This window comes from Coregonus lavaretus (assembly GCF_964263955.1).
Source record: "Coregonus lavaretus genome assembly, chromosome: 32".
Classification (NCBI taxonomy): Eukaryota; Metazoa; Chordata; class Actinopteri; order Salmoniformes; family Salmonidae; genus Coregonus; species Coregonus lavaretus.
In genome coordinates, this window is record NC_140019.1 from 27,935,374 (window position 1) to 27,958,581 (window position 23,208).

The 23,208-nt window shown below is 43.9% G+C and overlaps 1 protein-coding gene across 1 annotated transcript; it reads left to right on the forward strand.

The window, feature by feature from the left end:
* Positions 1–17,657: 17,657 nt before the first annotated feature.
* On the forward strand, positions 17,658–22,457 carry ky (kyphoscoliosis peptidase; the record flags this gene model as incomplete). The annotated part of the gene is made up of 6 exons (XM_084150139.1): positions 17,658–18,428; positions 18,660–18,774; positions 19,479–19,596; positions 19,768–19,959; positions 20,721–20,911; positions 21,151–22,457. The coding sequence occupies 6 exons, from the start codon at positions 17,658–17,660 to the stop codon at positions 22,455–22,457; spliced, it is 2,694 nt and encodes an 897-aa protein (XP_084006265.1).
* Positions 22,458–23,208: the final 751 nt, after the last annotated feature.

Sequence of the window (23,208 nt, forward strand, 5' to 3'; positions counted from 1 at the left end):
AGTCCTCACTGGGGTTCCCACTCAGGATGGGAGGATACCAGTACCTCCCCTAGCACATGGGGAGGAGGGGAGGGGAGGGGGGAGAGAAGGCTGACAACTGCTGGGTCCTTGTGCCTATCATTCATGTACATCACTAATTAACTAGCTAACAATTCTGGAGGAAAATAAGATAAAACAAACTAGCACTTTAAAGCTAGAATCCGCAGTTGAAACAAGGAGGGAGTTTGATTAAGCTGAACCACTGTGCACTGGTCTATGGCTTGTGATGTGAACGGACAAAAGCGGTGAGGGAGGAGCGCCCTTGTAATCTGCGTCGCTCAGTCATGTTGTCAACAAGGCAGTATAATGCATTGTTCAGAACAGACAACACCTTTTCCATAAAATATACATTTTAAAACTAGTTTTCATTGGGAAGGTAGGATAAAGTGTTTTTATGAATAGCAATTGCATGTGAAAACACTGAATACTATTCATTATTCCACATGCTTAACCTATGTCACTTTTGTTTTGAGCCGACTTTGCCGTCAGCCAGAGCGGGGCACCTGGCTCCCGCCTGGAAGGTGGCCCGGTTCCAACACTAATGCAATCTCAAATTCATAGACAGAGTTGTGGATGCAAGGACTGACCATCCATGACATCAACATTCTAGTTTTAACCATGTTTTAAAGCTATACAGTATTTGTTTACATTTATGTTTATAAACATTGGAGTAAAAAATGCTTATATTTTGGGTTCCGATGCGGTACAACAGTTGAACTAAGTTCATGAGGCATTTATAGGTTATATTCTTCAAGAATCAATGAGTAAATATCATTCGTTTATCATTCCAAAAATGGATGTAGCAACTAGGGATTCAAACAAAATGTTATATAAATTCATACATTTAATTGTGTTATCTGGTTTTGATTGCTCTCAGCCTTCTGATGATTTGTATAAATGCTATGATTTGTCAGAACATATTGATCTTAGCATGTACGGACTATAAGAATATATAATAAATCTCCTGTCTATCTCCTATTACTATCAAATCACTTTGAATCTGGTAAGAGCATTGTGATTTTGCCTGTAAATGAAAAGAGCTACACTAATAATAATAATAATAATATGCCATTTAGCAGACGCTTTTATCCAAAGCGACTTACAGTCATGTGCGCATAAATTTTTACGTATGGGTGGTCCCGGGGATCAATCTAACACAGTGTTACAATGGAAAATGGATTATTGATATAAATGGATTAGGATCAAATATTCGGATCAAATACAAAAAAGATTAAATGTGACATGCAGCTTTGTACACCTGATACAGATGTTGTTGTTGTACAGAATGTCCTAGAACATCATATTGTATAAACATAGGAAAACAAATGACAATATCCATTCCACTACTGCAGTTTTAATTTGTTGACAAGGGCAAATATAAAATCTCCATGCAGGGTATGGCCTGAATAGGCTTACTCATCAGGGAGTGGCGCAGTGGTCTAAGGCTGTGCCACTAGAGATCCTGGTTCGAATCCAGGCTCTATCGTAGCCGTCCGTGACCGAGAGACCCATGGGGCGGCGCACAATTGGCCCAGGGTAGGGGAGGGAATGGCTGGCAGGGATGTAGCTCAGTTGGTAGAGCATGGCGTTTGCAACGCCAGGGTTGTGGGTTCGATTCCCACGGGCGGCCAGTATGAAAAAATTTACAAAAATAATGTATGCACTCGCTAACTGTAAGTCGCTCTGGATAAGAGCGTCTGCTAAATGACTAAAATGTAAAATGTTGTCAGCTACAGTCCCGTGTAGCTCAGTTGGTAGAGCATGGCACTTGCAATGCCAGGGTTGTGGGTTTGATTCCCACGGGGGACCAGTATGGGGAAAAAAATGTATGCACTCACTAACAGTAAGTCGCTCTGAATAAGAGCGTCTGCTAAATGACTAAAATGTAAAATGTTGTAACACTGTGTATGATTGAAGACATAGAAACCGTTTTGGGCCTTGAGACCATATCTACTGGCTAGGGCATGGAAAACTGGCCTTGATAGGAAAGATTGTGCAAATAAAAATGAAGCAATTAATGTTTTACGCCATAGTCTGAATTTGTCTAAAGATGCATCAGAATATCTGTAGAGCCTCATGTTTTTACTGTAGGTGCTTTATACATGTGTCTTACTAATTACCATATAACATAATAATGAATTACCCTACTCTGTTGGGCTGGTTGGTTATCGTTCCTCCCATGTGGTTTGTCCAAGATGAAAAAGCTATTTTGGAGTCAGATTTGCATATCCTTAATTCCTTTTTACTTTTTGAATTTGATACAGATGCCAGATTACAGAATTTTCTGAGGTAAAATATTCTCAGAAAATAGTTTCTGGGGGAAAAAATAAAAGATCGGAGGACTTCAAAATAATTTCACAACAAAATAATGAACTTTGTGATTTTATGCTCATATTCTCAAAAGAGGTCTGCTCTGTTTGGATGACCCTTTGTTATATTTCCATGGATACCTTCCATTGAATTCCTCCTATCGGGATGTAATTACAACTATAGTACCTGCTTGTTATTTCTGCAGAGGTTACAAACCTTGTAAAACTTTTTTAATTGACATCAAAGGCAGTTCCACAACACACTGTAGGCTCTCAGTAAACTTTAATCTCATATAGTACAAATATAGCATGTGTGCTAATAGACAGATGCCAAACAAGCCTCAATAGTAAAGCCTCCAGCTGAGCTGCTATAGGCATCGTAATGTGGTTTCATTGCTGGTTTCTGTTGCCAAGTGCGATGTAGCCTGAGGCTAAAGCCAGGGGGCGGAGCAGCACCTTACAAGGATAGCTCTGAACAATACAAGCTGTCTGAGCTTGAGAAGACAAGATGCAACAGGATATACATGAAGTTTACAGATTTATAGAAGAGTGAATAATGAAAACCCCTCAAAATAAAGTTAAAGATCAAAGATCTCTGAACCTCTTGAAATGTTTTACATGTCATGGTTGCTGTAGGTTTCTAGCTTATGGGTGGCACAAATTGTGAAATGGGGGAGGGGAATGGGCATAGCATAAACAAATTAAATACTGTAGTATTTACTATAGTTAAAGCAGTGTTATGTTTTTGCAGACTGTATTGTTTATTTACTAGTGTTTTTTTTTTGTGAATAATACTGTAGTATTTACTATAGTGTTCTACAGTACAGTATACTACACATGGTTGAGGGATACTACAGTGTGTGGTATAGTATTCTACAGTATAATACAGTTTACTATAGAATTCTGTAGTAAGTACTGTAGTATTCTATAGTAAACTGTAGTATTTTTTCAAGTGGGAGATCATACAAATGTAGGACTATATGACGGACAGTTCATTTACACAAGACCTCAGGGCATGGAGAATTTTGCACCCTCCAACTTTTGTTTACATGCACTTAAGTATTCAGCCTTAGGCAGTTTGGATAAATTGGTAACATACCACTCCCAGTCAGAGTAATCGACTACAACATAGGCCTTCATACAGAGACTCCCCTCCCCCAATTCTAACATGAACCATTAGTGAGGAAAATGCTAAATGGCCCAAGATCAAGGTCTAGAGGCAGGCAATTTTATCCGACACCCATATGCAGCTGAGCTGCGGAGTCTGTGTGTGCTTAGCATAAGGTGATGGAGAGAAGGGGAGGCAGAGTTCCCAATCACATCAACACAGCACCATCTTGTGGACCAATAGGGAACAACCTTACTAGAGTGTGTAACTGATCTGTCCTGAGCTTAACCAGCTAATTAGCTGTTCATGACTCCAATTAAAAGGGCTTGTCTGCTCATATCTGGCATGTCTGTATGGATATTAAATGTTAACTTCATATAACCTCACCCAAAATGGGATACCGTTAGGTCCAAGTTCGGCTCAAACACATCAATTAAAACATATACATGATCCTATTTGCTAACATCCAGTGAAAATGCAGGCTCTGTGCAGCAGCCTTAAAGAACCACTGAACACGCCGATTGGCACGTGTGTTTTTCAGCTCACTGTCTTATGTATTTAGTCCTTAGTATTTATTAGGATCCCCAATTAGCTACTCTTCCTGGGGTCCAAACAGGCAACAACACAACAAATAAAATACATGTAAACAAAGTCGGAGCTGCTGGGCAGGTCTGTCTCACTGTCTATGCTATTGGATAGAGAGCAATCACCGCAGCTGTTCACCCCATGTTAGTGGCCAAATGGATATCTTAAAATCAAAACCCAACCTTAATTTACCTGTTGTGTAGCACGGATGTTCCAAACTCCGTTTTAGGCGAGACTGACTTTATGATCATAATTATCCTATTTACACTTTGTAGTAAATTTTGACACTAGAATAACTGTTTCTGACTGATAGCCTGTTTTCAAAGGGATTTGTTGCTTTTTAAAGGCAGTCGCTCTTTAAAGGTGCAATATGCAGAAATCGCTCTACCATTTCGTGGTTGCTAAAATTCTAATTGTTTGCCTAATGTCAGTTTATGAGACAAGAGAATCATTGTACAATCTAAACCGCTGTTGTATTTTCAGCTGTTTGAAGCTGGTGTACAAAACCCGAAAGCAAAAGACAAAAAAAACCATAAAGAAACATAAAGAAGGGAAGCATAGAAATAGTGCACATAGAACATATCTATCGCTTCTTAGACTTGCTTTCAATGCGAATGACAGATCTATAACTCACATTTCTATGTGAATTTGGTCGGGTCACCCAAAAAGTTACATATTGCAGCTTTAACAGCTTATTGATTGGTGATATTTGTGAACCATGGTCCATGGTCAGCGGGTTCATTGCAGGGACACAAAGTGTTTCTCACAATAGCTACTGTAAAACATGAATCAAATTCCATGTACAGACAAACTGGGAGAAACACTGTCAGGAAATCTGTATACTACTATAATTTTAAACGTAGGGCTCAATTAAATCCGTATCGCCGAAGACACAACTCCAAACTTCAAGGAGTAGAGCATTCAATGAGTTGGTCTAATGGGGAATCATGATGTCATCGGCCTCCCCCTTGCTTGAGGAACAATAGAGGAGCAATAGAGAACACTTGTGCTATGTCATGAGGATACCTGGACCACCTAATGAGATGTGCCTTTTGTAAATCAGGTGATAAATGAGCCGTAAAGGAGTCTGGAGTAGGACTTTACGATTGTGCCAACATTCTGTATGCAGCATTTACCGTGAATGCAGTCTCCGCAAACGCAGGAACATTGCATTTAAATTTCAATCGCGCTATAAAGCTGAACTTTGGTGATACGGATTGAATCAAGCCCCTAAAGTTGACAACTGGGAAAACACAATATCCAACTACCGGTATGTCAATTATAATAATAATATGCCATTTAGCAGACGCTTTTATCCAAAGCGACTTACAGTCATGCGTGCATACATTTTTTGTGTATGGGTGGTCCCGGGGATCGAACCCACTACCTTGGCGTTACAAGCGCCGTACTCTACCAGCTGAGCTACAGAGGACCACTTAAAAACAAAGCTGATTCTTATTCAATCTTGGTTGTGTCATGATAACAATTCACTGGAGGAATGTAAACTGTGAAATAAGTGACTGAACTGGAGCTACGAATGTGTAACCAAATTTCCTCTGGAAAAATAAAGCTATTCTATTCTAACTGGGTGCATGGTCAAGCATAGACGGAACTCATTTTAGATCCACAATCCAGTTAACAATTGAAACTTGAAACTAAATATGGACACATACGGAGGGACTCAATGATCTTAAATCAATCATCAGGAAAACAGTCGGAGACAAGAAGAGTGAAATATCAACTAAATCGCTAAAATATCACACCAAACAGTCAATGACGTGGTCAAACACTGACAATAACACTAGGGCTAAATCAATCACAGTACTTGTCTCTCCTAGATAAGTCAATAAACAACTACAGTGAGGGAAAAAAGTATTTGTCCACTGACAAAGACATGATCAGTCTATAATTTTAATGGTAGGTTTATTTGAACAGTGAGAGACAGAATAACAACAAAAAAATCCAGAAAAATGCATGTCAAAAATGTTATAAATTGATTTGCATTTGAATGAGGGAAATAAGTATTTGACTCCTCTGCAAAACATGACTTAGTACTTGGTGGCAAAACCCTTGTTGGCAATCAAAGAGGTCAGACGTTTCTTGTAGTTGGCCACCAGGTTTGCACACATCTCAGGAGGGATTTTGTCCCACTCCTCTTTGCAGATCTTCTCCAAGTCATTAAGGTTTCGAGGCTGATGTTTGGCAACTCGAACCTTCAGCTCCCTCCACAGATTTTCTATGGGATTAAGGTCTGAAGACTGGCTAGGCCACTCCAGGACCTTAATGTGCTTCTCCTTTGTTGCCTTGGCCATGTGTTTTGGGTCATTGTCATGCTGGAATACCCATCAGCTTTCTTGAGCAGGGGGACCTTGCGGGCGCTGCAGGATTTCAGTCCTTCACGGCGTAGTGTGTTCCCAATTGTTTTCTTGGTGACTATGGTCCCAGCTGCCTTGAGATCATTGACAAGTGTAGTTCTGGGCTGATTGCTCACCGCTATCATGATCATTGCAACTCCACGAGTTGAGATCTTGCATGGAGCCCCAGGCCGAGGAAGATTGACTGTTCTTTTGTGTTTCTTCCATTTGTGTATAATCGCACCAACTGTTGTCACCTTCTCACCAAGCTGCTTGGCAATGGTCTTGTAGCCCATTCCAGCCTTGTGTAGGTCTACAATCTTGTCCCTGACATCCTTGGAGAGCTCTTTGGTCTTGGCCATGGTGGAGAGTTTGGAATCTGATCGATTGATTGCTTCTGTGGACAGGTGTCTTTTATACAGGTAACAAGCTGAGATTAGGAGCACTCCCTTTAAGAGTGTGCTCCTAATCTCAGCTCGTTACCTGTATAAAAGACACCTGGGAGCCAGAAATCTTTCTGATTGAGAGGGGGTAAAATACTTATTTCCCTCATGAAAATGCAAATCAATTCATAACATTATTGACATGCGTTTTTCTGGATTTTGTTGGTGTTATTCTGTCTCTCACTGTTCAAATAAACCTACCATTAAAATGATAGACTGATCATTTCTTTGTCAGTGGGCAAACGTACAAAATCAGCAGGGGATCAAATACTTTTTTCCCTCACTGTATACTCCCCCGCAGTGAATAAGATTGTTTGAATACGTTCTGCAGTGCAGGTACTTTTTCGTTTCATACTGTAATATAATTGTGTTGAGTACAGGAATACAAAATAAAATTAAGGCAGTATATGGAGATTTATGACCTTCCTTTGTTGGTACATCACTTTATGCTTTTTAAAACGTCTTTCAAATAAATCTGTTTAAAATGTTCCCTTCAAGATGATCTGATTCAGACAAAACTTCAGAATAGCACATACTGTAGCTACAGAATTGTTAACGGGATTTGTGATTCTCCATACCCTTTACAGATTAGCTAATGGAAAGCCTCACAAGGAATTGTCTCGCCTTGGAGCATGCTCAGGCGGCCTTCGCTCGAACCAGTCCATGTGCGCATTGCCACACACTGCATACAAACTCCCTGGAAAGACGTGTAGCATTCTTGAAGAAGCTCCTTTCCTTTCGGCTGGGACTGAGGTGCAGGAAGCGGAGATGGATTGGGTGGTCGGAGCAAATGTCTTGTCTGCATGGGGTATGCGGTGGCTGCCTGCGCCCAACCCGGCTCCTGTGCACTCTTGTCGCCGGTTACAGGAAGCTACTCGACGACAGAGGGTGGACAGGTTCGGTGGGTACCCCCCGCCACCTGTGTCTGCCTCGGTCAAGCACCGCTTGCCTCTCTTCCCAGCCTTCTTGATGAAGGGATCCGGTCCTAAGTGGACTTTCGAGACAGGGCTAGCTAAACGAGCGCTGCATAGTGTGCTAGCCAGGTTGGCTAACTCGCCGAGGCAAGCTACCTGTTACTAGTTATTCCGACCTCCCCACGGTGGAGTTGCTGGGGTAGCTCTCCTGTTTAGTATACGTAACTTTAAGTTGTTTAGTTATTCTAAACGGACCGTGCTGCGGTCAAAGAGGCTAGATAGCCTAGCTGATGCAAAAACGCCTCCTGGCTAATGTCAGCTAGCATGCTTAACTTCCAGCGAGTGAAACCTACTAGCTTTCACCCGGCATTATGGCAACCCCATTCCTATTTTCAGTTCCTAGAGTTGGAGGGAGTGAAGGAAACAGGGTTTGCATGCACCTCTGATGAAGAAGCAGCCCCCCGAGCACTTGGCTGGGGTGACCCCCCGGAGCGAGGGGCCTTGGCATCGGTCTGAGTGACCAGTGCGCCCCTCCGCAAAAACATTACTGTGACAACAATGCCCCCATGTTTGGCAAACAGGGTACTAAGTCAGCCATTGCCAGAGCCCCCTGTGCCCGTAAAGGTGCCGGGCTTCATGCAGGCTATGTAGTCTCACGGAAGCACAACGTATGTTGGAAGCTTGTCCACGTTTAATGCTGCCCCCTCTGTTACCCCGCGTTCCACGGTGTTCACAGGGTTCAAGGGGCATATCAATCTCCCCAGTGTGAGAGTGACAAGTTGGGTCACTGTCCACAAGGGGGCGCCCCTCCCCCATAGGTGGCTCATTACTGGGATTCCTTGCTGATTCCTGCCTGTACCTCACTAGTCCCTATGAGGTGTCTAGTGATACAGGTTATGGGCTCTATAGGTGATTAGTTGTTGGTAGTGGAGTTGAGGGAAGGAGCAGGGTTGGACACGACCATGCTATTATCCCACGTGAAGTCTCTATGGTTATATGAGCCCCCAAGTAAGCTGTCTGTCTCCAGTTCAACGCTTTTCATTCCTGGGAATTAGATTCAATTACGAATCGCCCCTGTCTGTTACAACATAAAGGGTCAATTTTTCAGAGCTGTCTGTCCCATTCCCAGCTAGGTTACAAGGCGCTTTGTCGCCAGTACCTATGACTGGTCGGTAGAGTAACCTCCATAATAAAGGTTTTTCCCTATTTTTTATGTGTGCGGTCCAGCACTCGGTGCCAGCCGGTTACCGGAACACATCTTACCACCTAAACTGAGTGAGGCTAGTTGTGACAACAGTACCCCCAAGAGGCATGGCCAATCGGGGTACGTCACTGATCACCGGAGCCCGTGTGAGTGGGCCGGGCTTTAGGCAAACCTTGGCACATAAAAACACAGTTGTTTCAACTGAGTTCCACAGTGTTCACGGGTGTTAAAAGAGTTGTCTCCCGTATGTGAGTTCTATGAAAAGTGTTTCTAAGTTCTCCATGCTCAGACACGCGGTTGTCAAGAGTGGTTGAAATGGAAGAAGAACCAATCTCTCCCACTCCACAAGGTGGCGCCCCGCCCCTTCAGATGGTACTTCACAGGAGTCTCGCTGTCTGCTCCGACCAATGGTGCATATGCGCAGTGTCTCCCTGTGACGTCAGGGTACAGGCTACAGTTTGTTGTGCGTCCCTCACCCTTCTGCAGCGTCATCACATCGACTGTTCGCGAGGCCTCGGTGCCCGTTTTGAGGAAATATCCGCCCATCTCCAGAAGCAGGCAATCCGAGTGGTTGCTATGTCAAAGATCCAGGACTGCTGGTACAGCCGGTATTCCTGGTTACGAAAAGGGGTGGGACTTTGCATCGCATTCTAGACCTACATGCCCTCAGCAAGCACCTCAGTCTACAAGCTCAGAATGCTCACGAGCCACCGGCTATTACACCGATTGGCTGGTGGCGGTGGAGTCGAGGGGGCAAGCAGTGTTACACACATCCATGCTACTGTCCCGTATTCAGTCTTTAGCTTAATAAGAAACCAGAAAAAGAGCTGTCTGACTCCATCTCAGTGCATTCTGTTTCTGGGTCTCGAGCTAGACTCTCTCGCTTATCACGCTTTTCTATCCCCATGGAGGGTGTCCGGGTTCCGGCTTTGCTTAGCCACATTTTGGCTGGGTCACACTGTGCGTTTACGCCAGTGACTATGCCTACTGGGGATGATGGCTTCTGTGATGAAGTCGTTCCCGTGGGGCTATTGTTGATACGGCCCTTCCAACGCTGAGTGCTAGCCACTCACCTGGACGCATCTCGCAACCTAAGCCGGACGCTTCAGGTGTCCCTGTCAGGCCTACGGGCCATGGCCCAGTGGTGGGACCATCTGCTATTGTCAGGGGGCTCCCAAGAGCTGAGTTGTATCCCGCAAGTTGATCACGACAGACCCATCCCCCCGAGAGTGGGGTGTGCTGTACAAAGGTAACTCGATTCAGGGGGTATGGACACTGGTGCGGAGCGCACTGTATGTCAATTACCCGGAGTTTCTGGCACTCAAGCGCTTCCCCCTGTTTTTGTTGGGCCGGTTGGTGGCGTGCATCAACAGATGGGGAGAGACTGTCTCTCTCCCTCCTAACCTTGGCTCACTCCCTATTGCTGGGGAGCAGTGCGCACATGCTTTGGACGATGCAGATATTTTATCCAGGTGGGACCCTCTCCTCAGGAGTGGAAGCTCTCCCAGGTATGGGACATTTTCGGCAGGGGGCGATGTAGATCTTTACGGACGGGAAATTAGGTACAACACCTGTTTAGCCCCACACCGCCCATTCCTGGGCTTGGTGAAGAGCAGTATTAAATTGAAGGAATTAATCTGAGCCTCACGCTTATCACCTGTGGAAGGTGGGCCTTGTCAGGCATGATTGTAGATCCTTCAACCGAAGTAACAAAAGTGCGATTCCAAATAGTATGTTGTACCTCTTTTCCCTCCTTCAGGGAACAGTAGTTATAGTCATAACGTCACGATCTGTATATAAATCATTTACATTTTACATTTGAGTCATTTAGCAGATGCTCTTATCCAGAACGACTTACAGGAAGTGCATTCATCTTATGATAGCTAGATGAGACAAGCACATATCACAGTCAAATATACAGGATACCAACATTCCATTCCAGCTAAACAATGGATAAATAGCGTTTTGCAAATCATATTTTACACACACACATGAAGTCACCTATAAGCAATTATTCCTGATGAAAATAAAACAATGAAAAAAGATGACATGGCCTGTTAAGATTTTTTTTAAAGGTTTTTGCACAATGTCTCTGTTATACTAGTTCAGTGGTTCCCGTTTCCGGTTACTGTACCACCAACTGAATTTTGCTCTGCCCGAAGTACCCTTGAAGTACCCCCTCATGTGCATTTTACCAGTAGGCCTATGGTCTCATGAGTCTTCTCAAGTACCCCCTGTGGATAGGCCAAGTACCCCCAGGGGTCCTAGTACCCCTGGTTGGGAACCACTGTACTCATCTATAATGAGCCTTTAGCTGATCAGTGTGCAACGGCCGGCCCCCCTACCAAGATGGGCAAGCTGAGCTGAGGTCAATCAAATACGGCATCAGTAAAGAGACCTGCTCAGCCTCTGTCATCGGAAAGGGTGCCTATAAACGTAGAAAGAGCACGTTCTACATTGTCACCTTACTCAAAACGTCCTTGTTTTGGGAGGCTAAAACCATGATTTGGTCAAACAGTAAAGTACATTATCCTCAGGATTCCTGTAATGAAAGTGTCTTCCCTGAACCTGTGCCCTCGCCTCCTCCCCCACCCATGCGCTTGAGAGAAAAATGTGTTCTGATCATATAACATTTCAAAATGCATTTGCAGGAAAAACACAGCTTTGGAAGCTTTGCCCTCTTGTCCCTGTCGAAGAGAGGACGGCCTTTCTGTAGGTATAATCTGTAGCTTTCTGTAGGTATAATCTGTAGCTTTCTGTAGGTATAATCTGTAGCTTTCTGTAGGTACAATTGAAGTCGTAAATTTACATACACTTAGGTTGGAGCCATTAAAACTCGTTTTTTCAACCACTACACACATTTCTTGTTAACAAACTATAGTTTTGGCAAGTCGGTTAGGACATCTACTGTGTGCATGACACAAGTCATTTTTCCAACTATTGTTAACAGACAGATTATTTCACTTATAATTAATTGTATCAAAATTCCAGTGGGTCAGAGGTTTACATACACTAAGTTGACTGTGCCTTTAAACAGCTTGGAAAATTCCAGAAAATGATGTCATGGCTTTAGAAGATTCTGAAAGGCTAATTGACATAATTTGAGTCAATTTGAGGTGTACCTGTGGATGTATTTCAAGGCCTACCTTCAAACTCAGTGCCTCTTTGCTTGACTTTATGGGAGAATCAAAAGAAATCAGCCAAGACCTCAGAAAGAAAATTGTAGACCACAAGTCTGGTTCATCCTTGGGAGCAATTTCCAAACGCCTGAAAGTACCACGTTCATCTGTACAAACAATAGTACGCAAGTATGGGACCACGCAGCCGTCATACCGCTCAGGAAGGAGACGCGTTCTGTCTCCTAGAGATGAACGTACTTTGGTGTGAAAAGTGCAAATAAATCCCAGAACAACATCAAAAGGACCTTGTGAAGATGCTGGAGGAAACAGGTACAAAAGTATCTATTTCCACAGTAAAACGAGTCCTATATCGACATAACCTGAAAGGCCGCTCAGCAAGGAAGAAGCCACTGCTCCAAAACCGCCATAAAAAAGCCAGACTACGGTTTGCAACTGCACATGGGGACAAAGATTGTACTTTTTGGAGAAATGTCCTCTGGTCTGATGAAACAAAAATAAAACTGTTTGGCCATAATGACCATCGTTATGTTTGGAGGAAAAAGGGGATGGCTTGCAAGCCGAAGAACACCATCCCAACCGTGAAGCAAGGGGGTGGCAGCATCATGCTGTGGGGGTGCTTTGCTGCAGGAGGGACTGATGTGCTTCACAAAATAGATGGCATCATGAGGAAGGAAAATTATGTTGATATATTGAAGCAACATCTCAAGACATCAGTCAGGAAAGTTAAAGCTTGGTCGCAAATGGGTCTTCCAAATGGACAATGACTCCAAGCATACTTCCAATGTTGTGGCAAAATGGCTTAAGGACAACAAAGTCAAGGTATTGCAGTGGCCATCACAAAGCCCTGACCTCAAACCTATAGAACATTTGTGGGCAGAACTGAAAAAGCGTGTGTGAGCAAGGAGGCCTACAAACCTGACTCAGTTACACCAGCTCTGTCAGGAGGAATGGGCCAAAATTCACCCAATTTATTGTGGGAAGCTTGTGGAAGGCTACCCGAAACGTTTGACCCAAGTTAAACAATTTAAAGGCAATGCTACCAAATACTAATTGAGTGTATGTCAACTTCTGACCCACTGGGAATGTGATGAAAGAACTAAAAGCTGAAATAAATCATTCTCTCTACTATTATTCTGACATTTCACTTTCTTAAAATAAAGTGGTCATCCTAACTGACCTAAAACAGGGCATTTTTACTAGGATTAAATGTCAGGAATTGTGAAAAACTGAGTTTAAATGTATTTGGCTAAGGTGTATGTAAACTTCCGACTTCAACTGTATAATCTGTAGGTATAATCTGTAGCTTTCTGTAGGTATAATCTGTAGCTTTCTTTAGGTAAAATCTGTAGTTTTCTATTGGTATAATCTGTAGCTTTCTGTAGGTATAATCTGTAACTGTCACGGATTCTGCCGAGGCTGCTCCTCCTCCTTGCTCGGGCAGGCTTCGGCGTTCGTCGTCCCCGGAGTACTAGCTACTGCCGATCGATGTTTCGGTGTTTGTCTTGTTTTGTCTTAAGTAGTACACCTGTTGTCTATTATGTTTGATTGTTTAGCCTGTCTCACGTTTGGTCATTTGTGTGTTATTGTTGTATGTCATGTCGATGTTCGGCCTTGCTATTTGTCCATATTACGCATATGGTGTTTTTCCCTCCAGTTGTGGAAACGTTTGTATTTGTGCTTTACAGTTAGTAAAGTAGTCAACCTGATTCTCTGTGTCCTGCGTCTGACTTCTCTCGCCGCATACACATCACCTTCTGACAGTAGCTTTCTTTAGGTAAAATCTGTAGTTTTCTGTAGGTATAATCTGTAGCTTTCTGTAGGTATAATTTGTATTTCTCAATATTCAGCTCAATAGCAACTATTTTACAACCAAGATATTTGCTATGGCTTTGAGATACAGTATGTCTTACTTAACTGCTGACAATTAACAAGCTTTCAGAAAGAAGCCATATGCAGTGTTTCATAGTGTTAATCATCATTGTACTTGAACCATCATCAAGTCGTCGTAGACTGTGAGATACACAATTCTCCCTTACCTTCCAAAAAACGATTCACTGTGACGACCCCTGGCTCCTTCTCGGTGTTCATCTCACTGTCAACATTGGCGTTTTGTCAGTCACTTCAGAGTAAGAGGTTGCTGGACACAGAACAGAAATACTATGTGAAGCTATGAGACGGTGTGGCAGAGACTCGTGAGGCTTTGTGGAATGTGTAGCATGAGTGGTTACTGTCACAAAGCCAGCAAGGCCCCACAGGTAGAGAGGACTACCAATGAATAACATTTCAGTCTTCTTAACCAATCACAGTGGAGTTGGTCACTTATGCTTGGGGGGGGGGCACTTAGCTGCAATGGCACCTAGCAACCTGTGCAATGGCACTTATCAACCTGTGATGTAACAAATCCTAAATTCCATCAAAGACACTCTTTGAGGGGTGGGGTGTGCAGCCATATACATTGAGCAAACAGTAACACCTTCAATGGCTAACATTCTAGTTTTTTCTAGTGCTTTTCTCAAATGTTCTTACTCAGTTTGTTTCGTGCATTACTTCATACACCCGGGTAGAATTATTGGAATATGAATCGCTGGGTACTCACTGTCTACCCGACCTTAACAAATTCCTGGAGACGGCGGAATAATGGTCACAGTTGTAAATATGTACACTACCAGTCAAATGTTTGGACACACCTACTCATTCAAGGGTTTTTCTTTATTTTTTACTATTTTCTACATTGTAGAAAAAAAAAAAACTATGAAATAACACATATGGAATCATGTAGTAACCAAAAAAGTGTTAAACAAATCAAAATATATTTTATATTTGAGATTCTTCAAATAGCCACCCTTTGCCTTGATGACATCTTTGCACATTCTTGGCATTCTCTCAACCAGCTTCATGAGGTAGTCACCTGGAATGCATTTCAATTAACAGGTGTGCCTTCTTAAAAGTTAATTTGTGGAATTTCTTTCCTTCTTAATGCGTTTGAGCCAATCAGTTGTGTTGTGACAAGGTAGATACAGAAGATAGCCCTATTTGGTAAAAGTCCAAATCCATATTATGGCAAGAACAGCTCAAATAAGCAAAGAGAAACAACAGTCCATCATTACATGTATTTGTGAGACGCGGTGTGGGTGAACGGATGATCTCCGCATGTGTATTTCCCACCGTAAAGCATGGAGGAGGAGGTGTTATGGTGTGGGGGTGCTTTGCTGGTGACACTGTCTGTGATTTGTTTAGAATTCAAGGCACACTTAACCAGCATGGCAACCACAGCATTCTGCAGCGATACGCCATCCCATCTGGTTTGGGTTTAGCGGGACTATCATTTGTTTTTCAACAGGACAATGACCCAACACACCTACAGGCTGTGTAAGGGCTATTTTACCAAGAAGGAGAGTGATGGAATGCCGCATCAGATGACCTGGCCTCCACAATCCCCCAACCACAACCAAATTGAGATGGTTTGGGATGAGTCGGACCGCAGAGTGAAGGAAAAGCAGCCAACAAGTGCTCAGCATATGTGGGAACTCCTTCAAATGACTAAATAAAAATCTAATCCAGAATGCTTTCAACATACTTATGTTGCCACCCATGGAGTTTATCTCCCACACGTGGAACATTTCTCAGATAAAACTACAGCTATGTCAGCCTAAAATACAATACTTTCAAACTCACCACTATTGAAGTAAACAAAACAAAACAATGTGTTAGCATGAACCCAGGTCACCTCAAACCTCCCCAAAATCTCACACCTTTCCCAGAGCCCCCCCTTGGCACCCTTCTGCAGCCCCAGACCCTCTCCCCCCCCCCCCCCCCTCAGCCCACCCGTACCCCTGGAGGGTAGCACTCGTGGAAAGTTGTGCCATTGGTCTCTCAGCTGCTTTGTAGTATTTTTAGGTCTGTCATCCCCTCGCCGTGGAAACCCTACACATCCCAGCCCTAGGGAGAGACACATGGAGTATAAAACAGACACAGGTTCGGGAGGTGAGATCTGCCAAGACATAGATGGAGAGAGCACACAGGTTGTAGGACACAGACAGACAGACAGACAGACAGACAGACAGACAGACAGACAGACAGACAGACAGACAGACAGACAGACAGACAGACAGACAGACAGACAGACAGACAGACAGACAGACAGACAGACAGACAGACAGACAGACAGACAGACAGACATATTTACTATTGCTGACAAAGCATCAACACCAGGTAGGAATACTTTATCTCTATTGGTATCCCCATTAGCTGACACCATGAGGACAGCTAATCTTCCTGGGGTCCATACACACAACAAAAATACATTATTCTCTTACGATTTTAGGATTTATCGAGATCATCACTTTTATTTTTTTAGTGATCCAATTTACATTTTAGTCATTTAGCAGACGCTCTTATCCAGAGCGATTTACAATTAGTGAGTGCATACATTTTTCATACTGGCCCCCCGTGGGCATGGTGTGTGTGTTTACTGCTGGACATTATTATGATTCATTTGCAAGTTATTATCTGTATAGTTCAGTTTGAGGTTATCATGAAACTCTGCAAGCTGCTGCGATAAGACAAAGGGCTCAATTCAATCTGTTGCGCTGAAGATCCACTTTAGAGCGCGATTGACAATTAAAGGCAAAGTTCCCGCGGTCGTGGAAACTGCATTCACGGTAAACGCTGCATATGTCGGCTCAATCGGAAATTACCTTTAAATTTGAACTCAGATCTTCCACGATACTTTGGCGATACGGATTGAATCCAGCCCTAACATAGACTAACATAAGACTAACTCTACAGACTACAGACTGCTGCTATAAGATTAACATAGCACACTAAAACAACATAATCTGAACATAGCACAAATAATTTGCAGCTCACATATTGCTGTCACATTTTCATAAACACACAGAGAAAAACTTGTATTTGATCTTAATTAGCTTGTCAAGTGCAATAGCATGGGCTCTCTTTGTAATGACTTCCTCTGTCATTTATTTACGGAAGTATATTTGTGTGTATAAAGGGCATATTTACATTTTAGTCATTTAGCAGACGCTCTTATCCAGAGCGACTTACAGTTAGTTAGTGAGTGCATACATTTTCATACTGGCCCCCCGTGGGAAACAAACCCACAACCCTGGCATTGCAAGCGCCATGCTCTACCAACTGAGCTACAGGGGACTACATATGAGTTCAGATGTATGGAGGAAGTAGATATCATAGAGCTACTATTTACCCACACTATCTATAGCAACCATCTGCCTTCAGGTATAATCTGATACATATTGTTTTTATCCAGCAGCATTACCTTGAGTTAGCCTAGAGTGTGGACCTTCCTTTTCACACCATTGTCTTTTTTGAAGATTCCAAGTTTCACTCTGAATTTAAGATGATTTGCCCTTCACTTCACAGTGGAGAGGTGCAGATTCAAATAACTTTCACTCTTATTACAGTGTTATTATTTACACCTCTGTTTCCCAGGCTCAGTTTTAGTTGGTTTAATATTGCATCTTTAATTAATTGTTATTTTTCTCTTTCAGTTTTCTGCTCCGATATAACCAAAACTGGAAACGATGGGCAATATTCTTCACATGAGGTCTGTAGAGGTCCCATTCCCAAAGATATCCCACAACCACCGCAGCGTCCATTGCCCCCTCCCTACCAACAGCCACCTACAGCACTACTGCTACAACAGCAACAACAGCAACAACAGCAACAACACTAAAGTGACCGAGGAGGAGTCCTACCCTCTGGCCACGCAGAAGACTTCAGGTCAGGAGGTCAAAACTGGGGAAAGTGGTGAAAAGAAAGCCTCCAAACCCCAAGATGGCCGCTCTAAAGACACCTCAAAAACAACGTCAGACGACAAACAAAGTCTGCCGGTCGTCCAGCAAGAGTGGAAGCTGGAGACTCTGTCACAAAATAACAACAACAATATCATGAAAAGCCACATAACTGTAGCGTCAAACGTAGCAACCAAAACGACAGTGGCAACTGTTGCCAGTGCGGCTCAGTCCAAGGCTAGTTCTAGTGTTCTAGTTCTGTGTCAGAAATGGGCTGCCATGGAGTCGGAGGCCCAGAGACCCATGGCCAAGCGGCAGCTGTCGGATGAGAGCGCTGCCTGCTCCCTCAGGGTGGTGAAGAAGAGTACTTTGAGGAGGGAGGAGGTGCAGAGTGAGGTGGAGGGAAGAGCCCCGGTGAAGCCCAAACTCCAGCCAAGGCCAAGGCAGAGCTCTAGTATAGTGAAGAGTGGAAGCATCTCAAAAAAAAAGCTCAGAAAGGAGCTCTTTGCCACAACAGAGGTCTTCAGCAGGGTGGATAACCATGCCATCAATACTGGAAAAGTGAGTTTCTAATACTGTAGTGTTTTTGTGCATAGGCTACAACTGTGTAAATATGTGTGTCTGTGCGTGTGTATATTGTATATACTTTTGTATATTTGTGCACGTAAATGCTTGAGTGAGTGTGTGTGTGTGTGTGTGTGTGTGTGTGTGTGTGTGTGTGTGTGTGTGTGTGTGTGTGTGTGTGTGTGCATTTACGTTTCTTTTTCTCCATAACTCCTGTTTGTTTTGCAGTTGCGCAGTCAAAGGATCTTCTCAGTTCCGACCATCACCCAGACCATCACAGAAGGAGCGCAGAATGAGCTGGAGAAACTGAGAGCCATCTGGATCTGGCTCTGCCACAACATCGGTCAGTAACACACACACACACATGCACACACACACACACACACACACACACACACACTTCTAACAGCCATACACTCGCACACACCTTCTCAGTTATCCAACCCACGGCTTACTCACGACAGTGCAGCAACACTGCAGCAACCTGCCAACAACATGACACCACTAGAACACTGTGCATCAGTGGGCTTTACTCTAGAGCCACATACTATAAGGCAAGAGCTGGTCTCATTAGGCTCTTTACCATACTAGACATACATCACAAACTTTCCATCCCTACACAGCTGTCCTAACAATGCTACCATAAGGTCTTTCCCCTGCGTATATACAGGGATCAGCTGGTAGTGGATGGGACCTTGCGGTTCAACCAAACGAGGAGAGCCGTTCATTAAGATAGACATTCATCTCACTCTGGGTCCACTGGAAATGTTTATGAAATAGCCGCACACAGTTTCAGTCTGACGTGATAAGTGGCCTCTTTATCTAATGAAATAGGCAAGCAGTCCCGTGGTTATAGTGTGGGATTAAATCATTATAATTCAATTTAAATTACACTGTATCTTTTTTCACGTCTCGATGTAAGACATGGAGTCTTTCCAGGAAAGCTGATTGCAGAGTGAACTCAAAACCTTTATCGTGACATTTTGAGTTATGCAAGGTGGTGGCATAATTCTTGACATGTCCTTCCCTGGGCGGTTCTTTTTGCAGAGTACGACGTGAGTGGCTATCTTGGCCTGACGGACAAGCTGTGCTCCCCAGACAGGGTCATTGAGACGGGTCGGGGCGTGTGCTGTGGATACTCCAGCGTCTGCATGCAGATGTGCCAGTAAGACAGCATTTGGACCATTGAAAAATACTCTTATATGTCTTTATAAATGGTAAAAATAAAATAAAAACATCGAACACATTGACAATTGAGTGGTCTTAAACTGCATGCCATCGCCAGTAATAGACACCTCAGGCACTCCACCCTTACATGTTTCGTGCTTCGTTGCAGGGAGGCAGGAATCGAATGCCAAGAGGTGTCTGGCCATGGCAAAGGTATTGGGTACAGGCAAGGCCAGAGCTACCAAAACACCAAGTCCCTCCACATGTGGAATGCAGTGAAACTGGGAGGCCACTGGTATCTACTGGACGCCTGTTGGGGAGCAGGGAGAGTAGACATGGACAACAAAGCCTTTATTAAGAGGTGAATATGAGTTCCTAGTAAAGCAATTGGCCTACATGATTGCTAACTGTGCTAGCACAGAGTTAAGTACATACTATACTGTTGAGCACAACCTTTATTATGTTGACAAGCTGCCAACAGATGCAATTGAATCACTAAGAATAGCAAAAAAAACTAGTGTCTGATTAGCTATTTTAAAATAAGCCCTGTGGGTTATTCATGCATGGAATGTCTCCATATTAAGAACCGTGTTGCTTGATAATGATGAAAACAAGTAATGATGATTGCCACTCATTACAAAGGCTATTTTTGTAATGGACCACTTCTAACAAGGTGGTCCACAGGACCATACATACAACAGTGCTAGTGCCAAATAAGCCCGGAATTATCTCACTACACTCTTAGAAAAAATTGTTCCAAAAGGGTTCTTCGGCTGTCCCCAAATGACAACACTTTTTGGTTCCAGGTAGAATACTTTTTAGTTCCAGATAGAACCCTTTTGGGTTCCATGTAGAACCCTCTGTGGAAAGGGCTCTACATGGAACCTTAAAGGGTTCTACCTGGAACCAAAAAGGGTTCTTCAAGGTGTTCTCCTATGGCGAGAGCCAAAGAACCCTTTTAGGTTCAAGATACCATCTTTTTTTCTAAGAGTGTACTTGTGGAATTTATTTCAAAAAACCTTCTGAAAACTACTGCAACATCTCCCAAGCGTTGTCGCTTTCAATTAGCATTTGGATTAGCATTAGCGTTTCTGCTATTAAGCCATTCTCCTTGTCGTCCAGGTACGATGACTTCTACTTCCTGACAGACCCTGAGGACTTCATCAACTCCCACTGTCCAGATGAGCAAGAGTGGCAGCTGCTGGACAATCCCATCCCACTGGAGGAGTTTGAGAAGAGGGTTCTAAAGACCTCTGAGTTCTACAGACTGGGCCTGACCCTCCTCCACCCCAAACACTTCCTGCTGGTCACAGGTCAGTCCCACATCCATATAGAACCAAAATGGCGGCACAGTCCATAAAAACCTGGAGACTAGTGCTCAAGGTTGAATTATACAGTATAAACGGTATGGCTAACACTTCGGGAAAGTGGACACTGTTCACAGCAGTTATTCACAGTTAGTCATAAATTAGTTGTAGATGAATATGTGTTAAAGAGTTACCATCATTCAGGCCTACACAATATGTTGATTCAAATTGCTGTTTCTGTACAGAAAATGGTGAGGCCTCGGTGTCCATGAAGTTCACCAAGCCTGTCGACTTCACCTACCAGATCTCTCAGCGGAACGGCTGTGGACCCAAAGCAGTCAACAGCTCGTCTGGCCTGCTCACTGTGACCCGGGAGAGCATGAGGTTACGACTGCTGCCCCCTACAGGTGGCACGTATGACGTCATGATCTTTGCCCGGCCAGGTAACAACTCAGGGACGTTCAGCTGGGTCTGCTCCCTCCTGGTGGAGTGTCCAGAACAGAAACCAATGGAAGAACTCCCTGAGAACCCCTTCTTGTCCTGGGGTCTGCAGCGGAACGCAGAGAGCCTGGGAGTGAAGAAGTGCAGCAACGGGGCAGAGGCTGCAGTGTCGAAGACTGGCTCCTTCGAGCTGGTCCTGCACACCTCCAGACCACTCATGATGCTGTGTGAACTGACCCACAAAGACCTTGACCCGTCCATAGCCAAGAGGTGTCTGGCCACTCAAATCCAATCTGACCACCTCACCTGTAATGTCCTCTGTCCCTATCTAGGTTACTATAGGTTGTCTGTGTTTGTTCGTGACTACGAGCGGCCCCAAGACGGCTTCAAGAACGGAGGCAACTTCCTCTTGCGCTGCACAGAAGGCGCTATCAACCTCAACGAGCTCTTCCCCCCTGCCCTTAGCACTGCCTGTGGGCCTGGAATCCGGACGCAAGACGCCGGCCTCTCCAAGTTCAGCCACACGGGGGTGCTGGTGAGCACCCAGCAAGGCAAATGCAACATTACCTTCCAAAACCAACAAGACCTGGAGCTCCACGCTGTGCTGTTCAAGGAACAACGCAAGAGACTGGGGCACCCACTCTCCCGGCACATCTTCTTCACCTACAACAGCAGCAAAGTGACCATCAGCGTGGCCCTACCCGAGGCCGGAGTCTACAAGCTGGGCCTTTACGCCAAGTCCTCCACTGACCAGGACTTCAGAATGCTATGTGACTTTGTGCTGCGCAACAGCTCAGAGAGCAGCTGGCCTCCGTTCCCCTGCACCTACACAGCCTGGCAGAGGGGTAGTGTGCTGTTCGAGCCCCGCGGGGGTCTCCTGGAGCCCCTGTCCTGGGTGCATTTCAGGGTCAGGGTTCCCGGGGCCCAGAGGGTGAGCGTGCTGGGGGAGCAGCTGATGGAGCTGCAGCTCAATAAGAGCCGTGTGTGGGAGGGAGAGGTGTTCACCGGGGCCAACATGTCTCAGCTCAAACTGGCAGCCAGTGGGGGTGGAGGTGGCTCCACTGACATGGCCATTATCATGTCTTTCGACGTGCTGAGCCAGCAGAACTAAATGTAAAGCGATAAGCAGGTGGGCGGGGAGACAAGGGATTACTAAGAGACTGTATAAACAGGTATTTTACCATACCCTTGTTGAAGCACAGTAAAGCACGGATGGGTTAGGCTCTAGGAATAAGGTGCTCTATCAGAAATATCTTGGTTTGACACAGGTACTGAATGCCATAAATGTGAAATTATTTGTAGATTTCGTTGCTGGATCTGATTTGTTTGTTTAGTTCATAAGAAAATGATATCTGATTATGCCTCAAAGTGTCCCTGCAAGGTGCTGTATGAAACACAAATTCAATGCTTCCTACATATAAATAATTATAAGTATGGACTTTGCTGCTCTGTATAAAAATGCATTTAGAATAATTACTATTGGACAGAATCCTATTACCTAAGTAGTAACATGAATTGCTGAATGCTTTATGAGCTATGCAATGATGGATGAAACAATTATTATACTTACATTGGATGGCTTTATTATTGAATGGGACTAGAGTAAACTTCTTGTTTTAATTTTTTTTGAATGATATAGTGCCTTGCAAAAGTATTAATCCTCCTTGGCGTTTTTCCTATTTTGTTGCATTACAACCTGTAATTTAAATGGATTTTTATTTGGATTTCATGTAATAGAAATACACAAAATAGTCCAAATTGGTGAAGTGAAATGAAAAAAACGACTTCTTTCAAACATTTCTAAAAAATAAATAACGGAAAAGTGGTGCATGCGTATGTATTCACCCCCTTTGCTATGAAGC